Source organism: Crocuta crocuta, unplaced genomic scaffold (genome assembly GCF_008692635.1).
Source record: "Crocuta crocuta isolate KB4526 unplaced genomic scaffold, BGI_CrCroc_1.0 scaffold229, whole genome shotgun sequence".
In the NCBI taxonomy this organism is placed as follows: Eukaryota; Metazoa; Chordata; class Mammalia; order Carnivora; family Hyaenidae; genus Crocuta; species Crocuta crocuta.
This window is the reverse complement of record NW_027536464.1, coordinates 4,382,525-4,403,529: the sequence shown is the minus strand read 5'-3', so window position 1 is coordinate 4,403,529 and position 21,005 is coordinate 4,382,525. Positions and strand designations below refer to the sequence as shown.

General features: G+C 44.8%; 1 protein-coding gene across 1 annotated transcript in view; it reads right to left on the bottom strand.

Moving 5' to 3' along the window:
• Positions 1-19,886: 19,886 nt before the first annotated feature.
• Positions 19,887-21,005, bottom strand: part of TTLL4 (tubulin tyrosine ligase like 4) — a 32,746-nt gene continuing 31,627 nt past the window's right edge. Inside the window, exons 18-19 of the mRNA XM_077748603.1 lie at positions 20,850-20,935; positions 19,887-20,412 (exon numbers count right to left, since the gene is read on the bottom strand). Of these exons, the coding sequence (XP_077604729.1) occupies positions 20,154-20,412; positions 20,850-20,935 (345 nt within the window). The 3' untranslated portion in view covers positions 19,887-20,153. The remainder of the gene's footprint in view (positions 20,413-20,849; positions 20,936-21,005) is intronic.

The following is a 21,005-nucleotide window of genomic DNA, read 5'->3' as shown; positions in this document are numbered from 1 at the left end:
GCTCGATGTGGGACTTGAACCTACAAACCTTGAGATCATGACCTGAGCCGAAGTCAGACACTTAACTGACTGAGCCACCCAGGCGCCCCTCAAGAAACCAATTTTTACCTCTGTGGCTGGCAAAGATGAAAAGTTTGATGTCACTATGTAGTTGAAATTATAGGGAGACAGATTCTTAATAGTGGTTCACGGGAGTACAAATTGCTACAGAGCATTCCAAATTTAAAGTGCACTTACTAGGGTGCCTGGGTGCCTGGGTAGCTCAGTTAAGCTACTGACTTTGTGTGTGTGTGTGTGTGTGTGTGTGTGTGTGTGTGTGTTTAAGTTTCTTTACTTTGAGAGAGAGAGAGAGAGAAGAGAGAGCATGGGAGGGGCAGAGAGAGAGAGGGAAAGAGAGAATCCCAATCCCAAGAACTGAGAGAGCATGATCTGAGCTAACATCAAGAGCTGGTTGAGCTCAACTGAGTGAGCCACCCAGACACCCCACCACCGATTCTTGATTTCAGCTCAGGTCATTATCTTGAGGTGTGTGAGATTGAGCCCCACGCAGGGCTCCATGCTGAGGGCAGAGCCTGCTTGGGATTCTCTGTGTCTCTCTTTCTACCCTTCCTACCTCAATAAATAAATAAATACACTTAATTTTTTAAAAATTTTTATTTATTTTTTATTTTTTAGTGTTTTAATTTATTTTGAGAGAGAGCAAGAGAGCAAGTAGAGGAGATGTCAGCACAGTTTTTTTCCATATTTTGGCTATTGTTGATAGTGCTGCTAAAAACATTGGGCTGCATGTGCCCCTTCGATACAGTGCACCTGTATCCCTTGGATAAATACCTAGTAGTGCAATTGCTAGGCCATAGGATAGTTCTATTTTTTAATATTTTGAGGAACCTCCATACTGTTTTCCAGAGTGGCTGCACCAGTTTGCATTCCCACCGGCAGTGCAAACGAGACCCTTTTTCTCCGCATCCTCACCAACATCTGTTGTTGCCTGAGTTGTTAATGTTAGCCATTCTGACAGCTGTGAGATGGTATCTCATTGTGGTTTTGATTTGTATTTCCCTGATGATGAGTGATGTTGAGCAGTTTTTCATGTGTCAGTTGGCCATTGGGATGTCTTCTTAGGAGAAGTATCTATTCATGTCTTTTGCCCATTTCTTCACTGGATTCTTTGTTTTTTGGGTGTTGAGTTTGATAAGTTCTTTGTAGATTTTGGATACTAACCTTTACCTGATATGTCGTTTGCAAATATCTTCTCCCATTCCGTTGGTTGCCTTTTAGTTTTGCAGTTTGTTTCCTTCCCTGTGCAAGAGCTTCTTATTTTGATGAGGTGCAGATAGTTCATTTTTGCTTTTGTTTCCCTTGCCTCTGGAGACGTGTTGAGTAAGAAGTTGCTGCAGCCGAGGTCAAAGGGGTTTTTGCCTGCTTTCTCCTCGAGGATATTGATGGCTTCCTTTCTTACATTTTGGTCTTTCATACATTTTGAGTTTATTTTTGCATATGGTGTAAGAAAGTGGTCCACATTCATTTTTCTGCATGTTGCTGTCCAGTTTTCCCAGCACCATTTGGTGAAGAGACTATCTTTATTCCGTTTGATATTCTTTCCTGCTTTGTCAAAGATTAGTTGGCCATACGATTGTGGGTCCATTTCTGGGTTCTCTATTCTGTTCCATTGATCTGAGTGTCTATTTTTGTGCCAGTACCATACTGTCTTGATGATTACAGCTTTGTAATACAGCTTGAAGTCCAGGATTGTGATGCCTTCAGCTTTGGTTTTCTTTTTCAAGATTGCTTTGGCTATTCAGGGTCTTTTCTGGTTCCATACAAATTTTAGGTTTGTTTGTTCTATCTCTGTGAAGAATGCTGGTGTTATTTTGATAAGTATTGCATTTAATATGTAGATTGCTTTGGGTAGTATTGACATAAAAATATATATTCTTATGGACCCTTTCTATTTCTTCTGTGAAACCCTTAGTTATATCCTTCCATCTTTTTCCTGTTTTTTTTTCCTTTCTTATTAGTTTGTTGGTATTCTTTTCCTATTTAGGGAGATTAACCTTTCTCTGTTATATATATTACAAGTATTTTCTCTTGGTCATCTGTTCCCTATATCTTGACTTAAGGTATCTTTTATTCATTTCTGTGTGGTCCAGTCTGGCAATTTTTATTTAATGATGTTTTGGTTTCAAATCTTGCTTGGGACTATCCCAAGATCGTTAGGGGAAAAAACTTTCATATACTTTACCTTATATTTGATAGTTTCGTTTTTTGCATGCTGTGTCTTTTTTTCACAATTAGCAAGTCAATCCATCTGGAATTAATTTTTGTTTCTTGTATGACATGGGGTGTTAACATATCTAACTACCCCAGTGTTATTAAGTTAAATAACATCTAATTATTCCAACATTATTTATTAAACAGTATCTCAGGAATTTGCTGGGGGTGACCCCATCTCCTATCTGGGAGCAGCATCCTTTAAATTACAGGACTTAGCAGAAGATCTGGTCTTCCATTTCACTCGAGAACATTCCTTTGGTGCCATGTAGCCTTCAGGAGCTGTCTCTGGATCATCCTCTCATATTACAATGACCATCTGCAGCTCAGAGCTACAGTTCACCCAAGGGTGACCCTCCATTCTCACTGGAGGTCAGGGGGAGATGGGAAGGGACATTCCCTTCCACATCATGCCACTCTGCCTCTTTAGTGTTCACAATACCAGACAGCCCATGTTCTTTAACAAAAAGTTTGGACATTTCCAGAGGGGAATCACTACCTAGGAGAATCCAATGTCCTCCCTCAAGTTGCCCAAGGGTAGGCAGCTGGTGCCCTAGACCTTCATGACCCTATGTTTCAGATGCTTCTTCCACAGCTTTCTAACTGGGTTCTGCAGCGCTGGGTTTGCTCATTGTCCCTCTTGCATTCTCTTCTTCAAGTTTTGAAGTGGAGAAACTCTACCTTCCCTTTCTTAGGAAAATCCCACCTCTTCCCCAAGGAGCCTGGATTCTTTTCTTCAGATAAGGTTCTGAATCTTAGTTTGGTAGTTTCATCTGACCCTGAGTTTCAGCCAATGGGCACTGCAAATTCAGCTGGGTGGGCACCCAGCTCCTGGCAGATGATGAAGGAGGAACCTTCAGTCCTATTTTATTCACAGTATTCCCACTCATGAACATGGCGCCAGGGTTGCTGACACAGTTTTTCTACCTGCTGACCTCACCCTAGACAAATTACTTTTGTAATTTGTGCAGTCTAAACCATATCAAAGCAAGAGTATTTCCTTTTAAAATCAATAGAATCAGTGAGCATCAATTATTTTGCTGAAGAACAAACAAAGCAACTGGTTTCTCTCCTGCCTTTCTTGGGGTCTAGAACTACTGGCATCCCAGAAGCTCTACACTAGCTCTTAATGACTGCACTCTCTGACACCTGGGGAAAGGCACCCGCCTTAAACTCTTCAAGTCAACAATTATCCTCTGATTGGTGCACCTGGGTGGCTCAGTCGGTTGAGCATCCAACTTCAGCTCATGTTATGATCTCATGGTTTGTGAGTTCAAGCCCCGCATCAGGCTCTGTGCTGACAGCTCAGAGCCTGGAGCCCGCTTTGGATTCTGTATCTTCCTCTCTGCTCCTCCTCCACTCTCTCTCTCTCTCTCAAAAGTAAATAAACATTAAAAAAAAATTGTCCTCCGATTGGGGGTGGGATGGCATGGCTAATTCTTCCACACAATGCATCCCTATAAGTTTGAAATACCACACACATTTTTTTCTTCATTTCTAACATGCATTTGAATCTATTTCTATTTCTACGTTCTCCTTCCCAGAGGCCCAAAACCCTAACAGTTTTAGGTGAAACAGACCAAGCTGAAGATCAGAATAGGTGATGCAGGGTGGGGAGCAGGGGGTAGATATGCTGGGAATTGCGGCGACTACAGGATTCAGCCCCAAGGCAGCTACCACCCAGCTTCAGGCAAGTGTTGCCATGTAGGAATCCAGGCCTGGTGTGGCTGGAACTCTTAGATTTTAGAAGAGAAGCCAAAAAGATCTGAATTTTTATAAGAAAACCCCCTACAGCCTTAATAAACAAATTAATCAGTCCAAACAAAATCTGTGTGTGCTGGTCGGTTTTCATCCCCTGCTTTATGACCCGCTCTTCTCTCTGCCTTTTCCTGAGCTGGTGCCATCCCATTTGAAATACTGCTTGCTCTGGACTGGATTGTCGACCTCCCAAATCCACGTGCTGGAGTCTTAAACCCCAGTACCTCAGAATGTGACTATTTTTGGAGATAGGGCCTTTAAAGAGGTGATTCAGGTAAGATGAGGTTGAGTGCCCCCTAAACTCACACGACCGGCATCCTTATGGGGGACATTTGGACACAGACACATACGCAGAAGAAATCAAGTGAAGATACCTGAGGAGGATGTCTACAAGCCAAAGAGAGATCTTAGGAGAAAACCAACCCTGCAGACACCTTGATCTCAGACTTTTGGCCTCCAAAACTGTGAGAAAATAAAGGTCAGCTGTTTAAGCCGCCCTATCTGTAGTACTTTATGATGGCAGCCTGAGCAAACTGATAAACTGCCCCTTTAAAAAAACATTTTTTTTAATGTGTGTTTATTTTTGAGGGAGAGAGACAGAGCATGAATTGGGGAGGGGCAGAAAGACAGGGAGACACAATCCGAAGCAGGCTCCAGGCTCTGAGCTGTCAGCACAGAGCCAGACATGGGTCTTGAACCCACAAACTATGAGATCATGACCTGAGCTGAAGTCAGATGATTAACTGACTCAGCCATCCAGGTGCTGCTGTACTGCTTCTTTTCAAAAAGACTTCATACACAGGCCACCTGGGTGGCTCAGTTGGTTAAGCATCTGCCTCTTGGTTTTGACCAGGTCATGATCTCATGGTTCGTGAGTTTGTGCCTCACCTCGGGCTCTGTGCTGACAGCATGAGGCCTACTTGGGACTCTCTCTCTCTCTCTCTCTCTCTCTCTCAAAATAAATAAACTTAAAAAAAAAAAAGACTGCCTACTCACAACAGTTTATTTGAATACCGCAGCCTCCTTGAATAGTTAGAGGTCATTATTCTTCTCTTTCAGATAAGAAAACTAAAGGTCATGGGCACCTGCCTGGCTCAGTTCATTGAGAGTCTGACTTCACCTCAGGTCATGATCTCATGGTTCATGAGCTTGAGCCCCATGTCTGGCTCTGTGTTGACAGCTCAGAGTCTGAAGCCTGGTTCTCATTCTGTGTCTCCCTCTTCCTCTGCCCCTCCCCTGCTCACTCTGTTTTTCTCTCTCTCAAAATAAATAAACACTTAAAAATTAAAAAAAAAAAAAAAAGGAAAACTAAAGTTCAGAGAGGTAAAGAACGATCAGTGGCAGAGCCAGACTTTGAACCTAAAAATTCGGGCACTAAGTTCAAAGCTCTTTCCACTAGATATGAGGGAAGAGAGGAAGGACAAAGTTGTATGAATGTTTCTATTGCAGAAATGGGAGGTGGAGAGGAGCCCACTATTATCCTGATAACCAGAGGCTGGGTGATGGCCCATAAGAAGGTAGGACTCTTTGCTTGGCCCCACATAAAGATACCTACCTGGAGCAAACAGTGCCCTCCAGTCCGTGTGACTCGAGCCTCTGTGGGGTTGCAGCTCACCATTATCCAAACCAGTGCTGCCACTCTGAGGTCTCTAGAAAGTACCCCAAGGATACATACTGGCCTTAGTCTGACACGCTCTTATTTGGGATTCCATTTTGTATCAGAAGGTTATCTTCTGCAAATTTAGGGATGCTTGCTGCTGTGTAATAAAGAATTTGTCTGGTCTTTGTCCCCAGGTCCTGAGATGGAGCCTCTAAGCTGCTGGAATTCCATGATAGGAGTGAGGCAGAGGATTGCTAGATAGTTTCAGGATGGGGACTATTCATGCCAAAGAGCTTGCACATATGTTAGATCCTGCCTATGTAGTGAAACACCAATAAAAACCCCAGATGCCAAAGCCCAGTTGAGTTTCCTGGTTGTCAAATGCAGGAATATTCTAGAAGGGTGGCACCTCCTGATTCCCAGGAGAGAGGACATGGAAGCTCTGTTGCTCAAGATCCTCCTAGACTCCATCCCATTGGTCTCTTCTTTTGTCTGCTCCTGTTTCAGATGCTTCTTAATAAAACTGTAATTTTAAGGATAGCACTTTCCCAAGTGAGTCATCCTAGTGAATATATCAGGCCAGATGTTCCCACCCCTGAAATTGCAGCCAGTTGGTCAAATGCATAGGCGGCTTGGGGACCTCCCCGACTCACAGGTGGCATCTGAAGTGAGGGCAGTCTTGTTGGGAACCTTTCCCTTCTTAACCTGTAAAGTCTGCACTAACTCCAGGTAGTTCATGTCAGCATTGCAGGTGCAATACTGTGGTTGTGTCCAATTTCAGGGAATTACATTGTGCCCAACACACGTAAGGATCCCAACCTAGTCTTCAGTTGCTATCAGCTCATGCTGCCATTAACTAAAATGTCCTCATTTCTGCCTGGCCCCAAACTCCAACCCTATTCCTGACCAAAGGGTCTCACCTGCTCCCCCCCCCCCGCCCACCACTGCACACACACACAACTCTCTCCTGCCTTCACATCCTTCATGGGCTCTTGGGAGCATCTGGCTCTTCCTAAACTCAGGGCATGAACTTGGAGGTCATCTCAGGCCCATCTGCCTACATACCTCAGATATCCTTCTATTGGGCATGAGGGAATCTCTGGGACTTACTTTCTGGAAGCTGATACAGGTCTTTTCTGATCTCTGATTCTCAAAGTCATTGGCATAGGAGAAGTACAGGACACAGATCCCTGTCTCAGAGACACACATTAGCCTAGAAGGAGGAAGAAAGGAAGAAGGGAAAGGGAGAAGGAGGGGGAATTAACATTTGAGGACTTACTCTGTGCCAGGCACTGTTCTAAGACTTTCCTAATATGAATTCATTTGATTCCTACATCAGCACAGGTTTATATTTTTTCCTAATATTTGAGAAAGCAGAGGGGTAGAGATTAAATATAATTTGTCCCAGTCACACAGCTAATAAAATCAGAGTCCAGAATTCCAAAGCTGGGAGCAGCAGTGATTGTGAATGCTTGTCGTGAGCACACTATGAAGTTGTGTCTTCCCACAAGACCGCTTTCCCTCAGTCATGAAGCAGGATTGGCGTCATTATAAAGCAGATTTGGGATTCCAAGCTCAGTGACATTTCACGTGTTTAATGTGGCTTCCTAAAAGTTACCAAGCAAGGCACCTCGTAGAACAAACAAGATAGAACAGGGGTAGGAAGTTAATGAGCCAAAAGTGAAGTCAGTCTGAGCCCCAGCTGGGATAAGGCCTCGATCCATTCCTGGTCAGCTGTCGGCACTTACTGCTTATGAAGGATCTCTGTTCTGTTCGGTGATCAACTGACCAGAGCCTTCAGTAGCAGGTGCCTTTTTGAAGTGGTCAGACACAGAGGGGTCAGTGTCCAGATTCTGACAGTTTGCTGCAAACATCTTCCCTTTCTAAAGGGATTTCCTCAGTCTTGGGCCTTCACAGACCTCCTCTGTTTCTGCTGTTATCAGTTCTGAGTGTGTCATCCACCGGTGCTGGTCTTAGCTGCAACACTCTTGCATCATTGCTGGACACAGGCCACTGCTTGACATGAGTGACTCCATCTTGCTCTTTGTAATGCTCTCGACTGACTTCCTTTCGTTAATCATTTCTTCATCATTGTCTCTGTATCTGCCAGCTAAGGTAAATCTTAGGCTCTTCAGAGCAGGAAATTCTGGCTCTCACTAAGCAAATACATTTTTTCTAAATATTTCATCGTATGCCTGACCTTGAAATTTTGCAAACAAATAAATGATTGTTTTCTTCTCTGCTGTGTGGGTCTTTCCCTAAAAGGAACAAGATGAAACACACCAGCCACTGCTCCCTTGATGAGGGAGGGCCCCTCGATGAAAAGGGAGTGACCAGGAATGCTGCTGTTTCTCTGACATATGAATGCGCTCCCTATCCTGATACAAAAGAACTTATTGAAACAAGAGGCAGCGGGATATAGTGAAAAGAGCAAAGATTGTATTAAAATGGTCACAATATTTCATTAGAAGAAACAATGACAAGTCACAAAACCATTTCAACAATTCATCTCTCTCTCTCTCACACACACAAATTGGGAAGATATATGCCGAAATTAATAAAGGTGGTAAATGTGACTTTCATTCTTTATACTTTTTCTGTATGTTGTCTTAACTTTTTAAATCAATTTCTTTATAATTATAAATATAATATAATTATAATACAATCCAGAAATTAAATATAGTTTCTTTATAATTATGCTACTTATTAGCTATGAGACTTTGAGCAAGTTATATAACCCCTTGAGTAAGCCTCAGTTCTCAACAATTAAATAAGAATAAAACCTACCTGGGGTGCCTGGGTGGCTTGGTCAGTTAGGGCTCTGACTCTTGATTCCAGCTCAGGTCATGATCTCATGGTTCATGAGTTCAAGCCCCGCATTGTGCTCCTCACTGATGGTGCAGAGCCTGCTTAGGATTCTCTCTCTCTCACTCTCTCTGCCCCTCCCCTGCTCGCTCTCTCTCTCTTTCAAAAAATAAAAAATAAAACTTTCTAAAATTCTTTAATGAAAAGAATAAAACATACCTAATTTACAGGGCTGTTGTAAGAATGGAAGATAATGTAAGTGAATTTCATCACTCAGTGAATTATCTTTATTATAATATACCAGAATGTCCTGTTTAATCTCTAACCAGGTCTTTATTTATTTATTTTTTAACAAATGGCTAGAACGTATTCATTCAGGAAGCCTGGGATAGGGCCTGAACTCGCCATTTCTAACAAGCTCCTGGCCCATAGACCATATTTTAATTAGCAGGTCGAGAGGGATGAAGATGCTGAGGAAGAAGAACGTGTAGCTGATCACTACAGGTATTTTCATGCCAAGAGCATCTGGAAATCCTGGAAACAGGCAGGAAATTGAAAGTCCAGGCTTTCATTTCAAGGAGAACCACTCATGGGGAGCAAGAAACTAGGGGAAAATGTTGGCAGAACTCGTGGGGGATTTCCAACACGCAGCCAGTTACTCCCTCAGGACATTTGTCAAAGTCTAGGGTTGCAAAGTGAGAGACTGAAAATCTAAGAAGGAAAGCCTCCAGAAAGCCAAGTGTTGCTTGCAGGAGTCTTGCAATATATGTAGAATTAAAATGTAATTTTAAATAAGAAGTTCTACTTACCCAATTCCAACGTGTCTGTGGGGGTGAGAGGGGGGCACACCACCAAGCAATGCTTGGACACCAGCTGGGTGTCCTACAATTCAACTCAGTTCTGACACTGTTCACATCCACATCAGATTCCGCAGGTTATGGGCCCAGTCCCACAAGAGCGCCCCCCACCCCTACAGATGCCAAATGCAAGCCCAGGTTGTGCCCTGTGCTTCTGACCACACAGCTACAGACTGGAGGTTCCCGTGACCAGCCCTCAGATGCCAGTCTCAACAAGTACAGGTTGGTATCTGTACTTCTGACGAACTAGCCATAATTCAGACGGTCCTAGGTTTTGGGCTCTAATTTGCTAGAGCAGTTCACAGAACTCAGGAAACCCAGTTACTCATTGAATTACTAATTTATTACAAAGAATTTAAAAGAAGAAGAGTCAACAGCCAGATGAATAGAAACAGAGGGCAATATTCAGAACAAAGGAACTTGTCCTCATGGAGTGTGGGCCCAGCACGGTGACATGTGGGAGCATTCTGGCTTCCCAAACCCTATCCTTTGGGCTTTTTACTGGAGGCTTCATTACAGAGGCATGTTGATTAGGTCATTAGCTGTTAGTGATTGATCCAGCCTCAAGCCCCTTTCCAGGGAAGGACTGATTTCCAGGGAAGGACTGAAAGTTCCATCCCTCTGGTGATGGTTGGTTCCCCTGGCAACCAGCCCACATTCTTTGGTGTTTTCTAGAAGCCACCTTATGGGGGCACCCGGGTAGCTCAGTCAGTTAAGCGTCTGACTTCAGCTCAGGTCATGATCTCGCCGTTCACAAGTTCCAGCTCTGTATAGGGCTCTGTGCTGACAGCTCAGAGCCTGGAGCCTGCTTTGGATTCTGTCTCTCTTCTTCTCTGCCCCCCCTCCCGAAATAAATAAAAACATTAAAAAAAAAAAGAAACAAAAGTCACCTTATGAACATAAACCCAGTTGAAGTGGAAAGGGGCTTGTCTACGGCCATACCACCCTGAACGAGCCCGATCTCATCTGAAGTGGAAAGGGGCTTGTTAGGAATAAGAAGACATCAATTGCACATTTATGGCTCTGGAGTGATTTCAGGAACTAAGAATGAGAGACCAAATATTATAATGAAAGATTCTCCCATTCCTCTTATTGCTCAGGAAATTCCTAGGGTCTTGCGATCTATGAGCCAGGAACCACGGATGTAGATCAAATTTATACGAGAAATATATTTTGGTCAATTGCAAGATTGACTATACATAATCTCATAAATCACAACAATGCAAAAAGCGGGAAGGAGTATATGGAGCTAACGTGTTCTAATTATGTATTAAAACCAATAATTTGGGGACAGCTGGGTGGATCAGTTGGTTGAACGTTCGACTTCAGCTCAGATCATGATCTCACGGTTTTTGAGTTTGAGCCCCACATGGGGCTCTGTGCTGCCAGTTCGGAGCCTGGAGCCTTCTCAGGATTCTGTGTCTCCATCTCTCTCTTCCTCTTCCCCACTCGTGCTCTGTCTCTGTCTCTCTCAAAAATAAACATTAAAAAATTTTTTTAACTAAGTAATTTGTATTAGACTTCTGCTATGGCTGCATAACAAACTGTCCAAAGAATTAGCGACTTTAAACGACCATCACTGCATTATGCGTACAGATTCTGTGAGCCAGGAATCTGGAGCAGGCACAGTGGGAATGACTTGTTTTTGTTCTATGATGTCTGAGACCTCAGTCTGAAAGATTCAAAGGCCAAGGGCTGGGAGAATCTGGAAGTGCCTGATGGCTCAGAGACAAGAACTGTTGTCCAGAGTGTCCTCACATGGCTTTTCTGTGTGGCTTGGTTTCTGTATAGTACAGCAGTTTCAGGGGAGTAGGATTTACTACATGACAGCACAGGGCTGCAAGCATGAATGTTCCGAAGAGGAAGGCAGACGCTACATGATCTTTAATTACCCAGCTTCAAAAGTGACACAGCATCCCTTCTGCCATACTCTTTAGCCAGAGCAGTTACATGCTCTCCCAGGTTCAGGAGGAGGGAAATCAGAACCCAATTCCTCATGGAAGAATGGTGAGACGAGTTGTCGAATTACATGCATTTTCAAAGAGATTGTTGCAGTCCGCTTTGTAAAAACCTCCCACGTTAGCCATCTGTTTGGGGTGATGGAATATTTGGAAGTAGGTAGTGAGAATGGTTGTGTAACAACGTGCATGTAATTAACACTACTGGGTTGTATATTTAAAATGGCTAAAATGGCAAATTTTATGTTATATATTTTTTTACCACCATGAAAAAATTACAGAGGGAGGAAGAGAGGGAGAGAAAGAAGGAAAGAGAGAGAGACAGCAAGAGACCCAGACCAGCCCAGGGCTGAAGTAGGTAGGAGTTAGGTGGGAGATTAGGCGTGGCATCCCAGAGAGGAACGCTGGATTCTGTGTCCATGCCCCAGCTGTGCATGAAATTTGTACCCCCAAGGTCGATCAATCTAGAAGCTTGTTAGAGGGTTTGTAGATAGTCTGAAGGATAGTAGAGGGTTTGGCCGGACCCATGATAAAGTGTACTCACTAGAGTAAACAGGGGTTAAGAATAAAACCAAAGGGGATGACTGGGTGGCTCAGTCAGTTAAGCATCTGACTCTTGATTTTGGCTCAGGTCATGACCTCATGGTTCATGAATTTGAGCCTTGCATTGGGCTCAGCATTGACCATGTGGGGCCTGCTTGGGATTCTCTTTCCCTCTCTCTCTGCCCCTTCTCTCTCTCTCTCTCTTTCTCTCTCTGTCTCTCTCTGAATAAATAAAAGTTTAAAAAGAAAGAATTAAGTTTTTAAAAAACACTAAAACCAAAGGACTAACAGCCATTTCCAAACCCACAATTTCAACAAAAGGCTTATGGGGCCAACCTTGGAAGGCTAACTTACAATTCTAACAATATATACTGAGTTTCTCAGATCCAAGCTTCAGAGAGCAGTGCCATTGAGCTGGGGAGCAAATGTAGTGAGTGGAAGAATCACCAGCATAGTCCCTGGGAGGTGCGGTGCCTGAATGATATTACGTGGATGATTGTATAACAAGGATGCAGTAATGCTACTGAACAATTATATTGTCTTTCAAAATGAGGAACTGAACAGTTTCCAGTATTGCTATCACATTTTTTTATGAGATTGGATGTCTGATCTTATTTATTTATTACTCTTAGAAAATATCATTTTTTACATTTGTTTTTTATATTTTGAGAGAGAGAGAGAGCAGGGGAGAGGGAGAGAAAGAATCCCAAGCAGACTCCACACTCAGCATGGGGCCCGAAGTGGGCCTAGATCCCACGACTCTGGGATCATGACCTGAGCCGAAATCAAGAGTAAGATGCTCAACCAGCTGAGCCACTCAGGCGCCCCAGAAAATTTCATTTTTGACTGGACTCAGACTTAGAGGTAGAAGCTCTCAGGGCAGCCTCTGTCTCCTAGCAACTTGCTCCTGGTGCTTTTCTTAGACCTTCATTCCCTTGGCCAAAAGCGTAGCGTATTCTGCAGCCTCTTCCCTATTTTTCTCAGAGTTTCATGTCTTCTGAGCAATACGCCGACATGTGCACTGGAGGACACATGGAGTAACAAGATGCTGTGCCTTGGGTGCCTTGGTTCTAGGTTTCTTACCTTCTTTAAGGGTCTTATCACAACATACTGACGGACATCATCACCTTTAGAGAGACTGGAAAGTGCGGATTCACCTAGCTCTTTTGGGCCCCAGGCAACAAGACACAGTAGTGAGTCCAGGAATATCCTTCTCCCCATTTTTCACGATGACCAAGTTGAGAACACTGAGGTTGGCGGCCATAGCATAACCCTGAACAGATCTGCACTTTCTTTCTCCAGGCCTCCTTGGTCTGTAACAGGAATGCCCCTCACTCAGCAGCTGGCAGACACGGCCATGGGTCAAGACACCCTGCTTCACGGGGAAGTCTTGTATGTCCTTGCCACCACCGATTCGGACCACATACCCCTTCCGTTCCTCACCTGGAGTGCCAGCAGTGACTCATAAGAGATAGACAGTTTGCAGTCATCATTCACTTCAATGAGTCTCTGACAGCCGGCAACTGGGAAGGTGTTGAACTGTATCCTAAAGCTGCCAACACCTCCGAGGCGCTGCAGAAAAGAGTTTTGTCATCACATGTTCTAAACACATATGGGGACATTTGATTTTATAGTTTTACTCTGATAGTTGGCTTCATCTATTGCCAAATGGAACATGAGCAAGATAGAGGAGAAAATATAGAAATGGAAGGTTTAGGGGGCCAGGGCAGGCCACCCCAAGATGGGCCACTTTGGCATGAAGGTGGTTGCAAGCTGAAGGCAATTAAAACCCTGTGGGCTCGATAGAAACTTTAGCCCCTCCCTTAACTACTTGGAAGAATTTAAATTGGGGATCTTTCCCAAAATAATGGTTATTACCAGAGATAAATTTTATCTGAGTGGCCCATCTGTATGGCAGGGAAAACAACCAATTCCCAAACACCTGTTCTTATCACCCTGTGATGTGCATTCCTTCCCTCTGAAGTCCCGGACCCCTGCCCCTTTCTCCTTAGTTCAGGATGACATATATCCCTCATTTTGGAATCCTGACTTTGGAGTTTCAATGTCTGTTTGGATTCCCTGTACATATACAGTTCAATTTTATTTTCTCTGTTAATTTGCCTCATGCCAATTTTTTTCTTAGTCCAGTTAGAAGGACCTTGAAGGGGACAGGATATTCTGACTCCCTAATAAGTGAGACACCTCATTCCACTTCCGTGATGTTCTCACCCAGGTCTTCCTTTCTACTCGTATAACTGGGGAATCAGATGCCGAAATCTGGACAAAGTAAAGATCTCTATTCAACTTTACAGAATATTTATTAGGGACCATATGTAAAGTCAACCATCTCCAAAGATGGGAAATAAAGGATTTCAACCATGTGGATTTTAAATTGTTAGGGGTGCCTGGGTGGCTCAGTTGGTTAGGTGTCTGACTTTGGCTCAGGTCACACAATCCCACGGGTTTGTGGGTTCGCGCCCCACATCAGGCTCTGTTCTGAAGCTCAGAGCCTGGAGCCTGTTTCGGATTCTGTGTCTGTCTCTCCTTTGCTCACACTGTCTCTCTCAAAATAGACATTTAAAAAAATTTTTTTTTTAAAGATTTAAGTTCTGTTAGGTGGGATAGAACAGACTTTAGTCTAGGACTAATTTTTCCCCACTAGTGGGGTGATATCCCTCTGAATGTTCAATCTGATGTCCCATGAATTATACCTTTTTCCCACTTTGGGGGGACCATAATCTATTCCTGTCCCTATGAGTTCTGAGGACTGTTCTCTTGTGTGGGCTTCCCCTCAGGCATGGGTGGTGTTTTCTCAAGCATGTGCTGGTCAGAATTCAGCTGGAGACTGAAAAGGATCCTCTACAGATCTCCTGAGCACACTCCCTGTCCCCCTCTCTGGCTGTGGCTCACTTCTTTGGGAATCTGCCTATGAATTTCTGGTCTCCCCAACTCCTAGTTCCCCTTCTTCAACTCAGGGGCTTTAATAAGAAGCTCCACCTGAGCTCCAGCTCCCTGAGCTTTGGCCTAGAAACTCTCTCCAGGTAGTAAGCTAGGGCAACCACAAGATCATAGTTTTGTTTCCCATCTCTCAGGTCCTATGCTGCCTGATGTCCAGTGTCCAATAATCATGGTTTCATATCTAAGCTAATTATATTGATTAAATCATCAGGTTTGATATTCCACGGTAGAATCAAAGTATACTTGATCAGTTTTGTAATTGAGACACACTATTGTAATAGTATTGTAAAACTATTGAAATAGTAACATGCTAAGTTACCATTACTTTATGGAAGAAATGATTTTTGGTGGTGTTATTTTTAGAATTCATTTTATTATTATTTTTTAATGTTTAGTTTTGAGAGAGCGTGCACAAGCAGGGAAGGACAGAGGATGCCAGCTCTCCACTTAGAGCAGCAAGCTTGATGTGGGGCCTGAACTCACGAACAGTGAGATCATGACCGAGCCAGTCAGACACTCAACCGAGTTACCCACGTGCCCCTGGAATCCATTTTAAATCTGCACTATATACATTATCAGACACTTGACCAAGTGGTTTGCATACATTTCCCCCTCATTTAACCCTCATAACTACCCTCTGAGGTATGCTTTGTTCTCACTTCACTGATTGAAACTTACAAAATCTTTTCAAGATTGTTAGCTTTTCCCGTGACAGTCCCTAGCATTGTGTCCTAATCCATTATAATACAGGCACGAATTGGTTTTAGAAAATAACTATTGATAGTTATTTTCTATCACAAGTGGCATGAAATGGAGCTCCCTCAGCTACACATCTTTGAAAACTGCCAATGCTTCTCAGTCTCAAAGCAGTTGGGGGATTCACCCAGTTAAGTACACAGCTGAATCTTAAAAGTCTTAAAGGACAAATTCGAAGTAGGGGCGCCTGGGTGGCTCAGTCAGTTAAGCGTCCAACTTCGGCTCAGGTCATGATCTCACAGTTCGTGAGTTCAAGCCCCGCGTTGGGCTCTGTGCTGCCTGCCAGCTCAGAGACTGGAGCCTGTTTCAGATTCTGTGTCTCCCTCTCTCTCTGACTTTCCCCTGCTCATGCTGTATCTCTCTCTCTCTCTCAGAAGTAAGTAAAACATTAAAAAAAATTCAGAGGAAACAAGCAGGGGAGGTCTCCCAGCTGTCTTTGGTGACCATCTTATTTGTATAACCAATTCAGCAGACGGGAGTGGCAGTACCATGTGACAGATTATCCACTGCTTCCACTGGCCCAGTGCTGGTGGCCCGAGGGCAACTGAGTGTGTTAGGCTACCATCACAGGGACAATCACCTTCAAGTAAATAGCCTAGAAGCAGAAGAATGTACCTGTGACAGCAGTCTCTTGGCACAGCTGTGGGGTTGGTGCACCTGTTCTTTAGCTCCAGCTCCAGTTCAAGGTATCCTATTTTCTGTACCCTGCTCTTCCCCCTCTCCACCCGCCAAGTCCCCATTGCTCCCTTGCTTTTCCCCCTTTTTAAAATAGGCTTCATGCCAAGGGCAGAGCACAACATGGGGCTTGAACTCATTATGCTGAGATCAAGAGTTGGACACTTAACCAACTAAGGCACCCAGGTGCACCTTACTCTCCCTTTTTAATCAGTTTCCTTGGGATAGGACTGAGTAATTTCATTCAATTCACAGACTTGTAATGCTTAATGTCTCCTGTCCCTGGGAATTTGTATTCTGTAAAACAGAGAAAACTCCCCAATGAAGGGTAAAATAGTAGAATGAATAATGGCAGTGTTTGTATGCACTGAAGGTGGGGGTGATGAGTTATATAAAGCCTGTTCTGGCCTTCCTCGCCTCTAAAATAACTCCACTAGGGGCACCTGGATGGCTCAGTTGGTTAAGCCTCCGACTTTGGCTCAGGTCATGATCTTGCGGTTCGTGGATTCGAGGCCCGTGTTGGGCTCTGTGCTGACAGCCAGCTCAGAGCCGGGAGCCTGTTTCAGATTCTGCGTCTCCCTCTCTCTCTGATCCTCCCCTGCTCACGCTGTCTCTCTCTCTCAACAATAAATAAACATTTTAAAAAATGAGAACAAGTTATTTTAAAAAATAAAATGACTCCACTGTTTCACTTGCCTTGTGGAAAGGGCTTTACATTTCTTGCCAAACTTCCCCTAGCCAAGGAGCAGGGCTTGGATAGCAAATGGAGAAAGGGGTAACTACACATGAAGTCTCCTTTAAGTCCTAAGTATTTTTACTGTGTCATGCTTAATCTTCACACCCCTGCAATGTAGGTATTATTTTCATATAATTTATTTTTACTTTTTTTAATGTGTATTTATTTTTGAGAGAGAGATGCCTCTCACCTAGATGCCTCTATTTTTTAGTTGTGTTTTTGTTTTTTGTTTTTGTTTTTGTTTTTTTTGAGCAAGAGAGAGAATGAGCAGGGAAGAGGGGCAGAGGAAGAACCTGAGCCAAAATCAAGTCAGACAACCGAGCCACCCAGTTGCACCAATTATTTTCATCTTATTAAAAACCCTGACTTTAAAAAGTTGGATGACATTTCCAAGGTCACACGGCAGAACTGAGCTTAGAACTCAAGGTCAGGGGTGCCTGGGTGGTTCAGTCAAGTGTCCAACTCAATTTCAGCTCAGGTCATGATCTCACAATTCATGAGTTTGAGCCCTGCAACGGGCTCCGTACTGACACTGCATAGCTTGCTTGGTATTTTCTCTCCGCCCCTTCCCTGCTCATGCTCTCTCTCAAAAATAAATAAACTTAAAAAAAGAACTCAAGATCAGATTACAAGGCCCATGCTCTCTTCCTATCACACCACCACCTTTCTTCATTGGTATTCATTCTAAATTAGTTTCTGATCAATGCTGAGTGAATCTGAAGTGAACAGGAGTAGTGAGTGCCCTCCATGCCCCCACCCCAAATCCCTACTCCACTGATCCGTGTTTATCCTGTACTTCATTCCTGGACTCAGGAACATTTGATTCCTTGTCTCCAAACAGGGACTGTTATCAACTTAGAAAAACAGTGGACACGATCTGACATTTACCCTACTATACCTCCAGATTTAAGCTTTCAAAAAATCTTATTACTTCTCCCAAACTCCTTATTGAGCTGAAAACTTGAATGCAGGTATTCATTGCTAAACATGTATGATGAATGCTTAAGCAAGATTTAATTTTCTCTCAAGGGTGAAGGGGGAACATAATCCCCATTCCTTTGTCCCATGTGGCAAAACACACCTTCAGATGTTGTAGTGGGATGGAAATTAAAAATAACATATGTATAGGGGCACCTGGGTGGCTCAGTTGATTAAGCATCTGACTTTGGTTGGGTCATGGTCTCATGGTTCACGAGTTCGAGCCCTGCGTCGGGCTCTGCACTGCTTAGAGCCTGGAGCCTGCTTATGTGTCTCCCTCTCTGTCCCTACCCCACTCATGTTCTGTCTCAAAAATAAATGAAACATTTAAAAAATAATGTATGTATCAAAAGGACACTTACTTTCATTACTTACTTAGTAAGCCCGGCTCCCACCCCACACTCCCACGACACTGCAGTGCCAGTCCCCTCTCCAGTTACAGCGGTGGCAGGCGGCTGCTTATGCCACCTGGGGATTCTCAGCTGGCAGGGCACAGGACTGACACTAGTTTCTGAAGAGCAAACCAGCTCAGCCCGGCCTCCACACTGACGCCCTTGCACCAGGCCAGCCGCCACAAAAGTTCTGACACAGGTAACCAGCTTTCTTAGGAAGGCTGCTGATGGCCTTCGTCATGAGGTTTGACACTGCAGTGGGGCACTGAATTCAGGTGGCACAGGTCGGAGTCGGCTTCAAGTCTTTCAGAACACACTTAAGGGCTGCCACGGCCTCTCCTGCTGGGCCTGACTTTGAAGTCCTTGCTATTGAACAGCAGGTAATACCTCAGGACTTTGCCACCAATCTTTCTTCACAAATGTCAACATGGCCTTCAGACTGACCAGCGCAGTCATCTACTCGCGGCCTTGAACCCAGTCAGGCTTCTCAGTGACTTTTCCATGGCTCCACCCCAACTCACCACTTAGAACTCCAGGAGCCACAAAACAGCGTAATCATCTTTATGAAACTCAGAGAGAATAAAGGCAGAGTGCCTGGGGCCAGGTGGCTTCTTGTTGGGCACACCCGCTAGACAACTCAAGTGAAGGGACCCCGGGTCCCAAGAGGGAGTGAGCAGCTACCAGCAAGTTCTGGACTGAGGAGGAACATAATTCAAGTGAAAACCACCTTTCTGACCCACTGTCCCACTGCGTGCTTCCCCGGGGCATCGCTGTGCCCCAGCAGAGAGAGGAGAACTTCCGGTACAGGTGTTGGAGTTCTTTGTATGCAGTTCGCTCAGTGAATATTCACTGAACACTCGTTGTGTACAGAGTCCTGGGGAGGGAGGCAGATTCAGCAAAGAGTACAAGAATTTTTTTTTTGTCAGCGGTCTGACCAGAAGGCCATCCTACAACAGTGACTGCTCCTACAAGCCACCTGCCGTGCCCCCAGACTCTGCTCGCCAGGTGACCTGTGAGCCAGATCCCACTCTTCAGACAATGAAGGAGGTAAGAACCCGAGACTTCCTTTGTGTTGTGAGGAAATCACAGCTCCTTCCCTCCTGCGCCTGAGTTGTATCCTTTGATGTGCAGATACAGACAAAAGCAACTGGGATTATCCAGGCTCCTTCACTAAGGCCATGGGAAATTCACAAAGCTCCAAGACCTCTCACCTCACAGACAGTGAAGAGCTAACATTCATGAGAAAGAAGTCTAGAAGGTTGAACAGGTAGCAATGTGAGGTCAGGAGGGACTCAGGGCTACTTGGCTAGTGGATATATGAAGGGAGAAATAAAGCCCTTAAGACTAGGATGACAGGAAATGGGTTCATCATGTATGGCCTCTCCCTGCCTGTCTACTGAGGAAGCTGGAAGGTTTCTCAAAGTGGCTCCTCAGGACGCGGCACAGGGAGGAGGGGGCAGGGGAAGACCTGAGGAGATGAACACCTCTGGAGGGACCTCCGCAATTACAGGCAAAGGACTTCAGGCCCAAATATGTTCAGGGTGTTTTTTCTGCTAGAGCTGTAACTCAATCACACAAACCACACACGGCTCTCTGAAGTTAGAAACCAAACCCTGCTTTATAAGGCTGAGTGGCCATCGGTGGCTTCTCTGCTGATACGAGGTTCCAGCCAGTGAACCTTCCTCACCTTCTCCCCATTCCCACCACCCCTCCAGCCCTTCAGATACCCATCTCTGCAATTCAACCACTTCAAAAAAAAATACTTTGAGGAAGGGGCTGGGGCTCAGGCTGGCTGGCCGGCCAGCCAGTTCCCATGAGGTAGCTAACACCGGTGCTCCTAGGCAGGGGCTAGTGGAGAGAGGCCAGTCATGGGCTCACAGCAGCGAGGAGTGAGTCACCGGTTGACTGGGAAGTGGGGGAAGCAGAGAGTCTCAAAGTCTGCCCAGAGTACTTGATCAGAGGTAACATCTGGGTGGAGAGGCTGGGCTCTTTGCTGGTGTCCTCACTGTCCCTGGAGGAACTGGGTTTCCGGGGAAGAGAAGAAAGGCCAGCTTGGGTCTTCTTGGGCTTGGACATGGTCCCATCTTCAGAGAGCAGTAGGCTTCCCTCGGAGAAGCTGTGTTTTCTGAAGGAACAGGTGGGAAAAATAAAGAGATTTGCCTTCAGGGTCTGGACTAGGCATTCAAAACATTATGGTGCTACAGACCATACTTATATGAAGATACAAATAACCATAAAATACATCTTTATCTGAAGGTCAGAGAGCTTGGTGCAAATGTGAATGTGTGAGGGGAGGAGGACTCAAGAAGCCCGCAGTTAGAGAGCACAGCTGAGAGGGGCTGCGTCTGCAGGTAACCCCACGCTCCAGCCCAGCTTCGCCGGGCACATTGGGAGTCACCAGGCAGAGGACGCTGGCTGCCTACTGTGATATGCATACCCCGTATGTGGCTGCATATCCCACAAACCCTAGAGTGGAGAGTGCTGATGTCATAATCTGGGAAGAGAAGAAGAAAACTCCTTGAACTCATACCCATCCCCTTCCCTTGCCCAGACTGCACTCACCCCAGCTTGCCATTCTCTGATTTGCTGAAAGCACTGAGCGCCACATCACCCTTTGGGACAGTCAGAAGTGATGTCGGGAGGGACCACTAAAAGCAAAGGAAGCGGTGAGGCCAAAAGGGCTAGGCAGAAGTTGGGGGGGGGGGGGAGGGGGGGGGG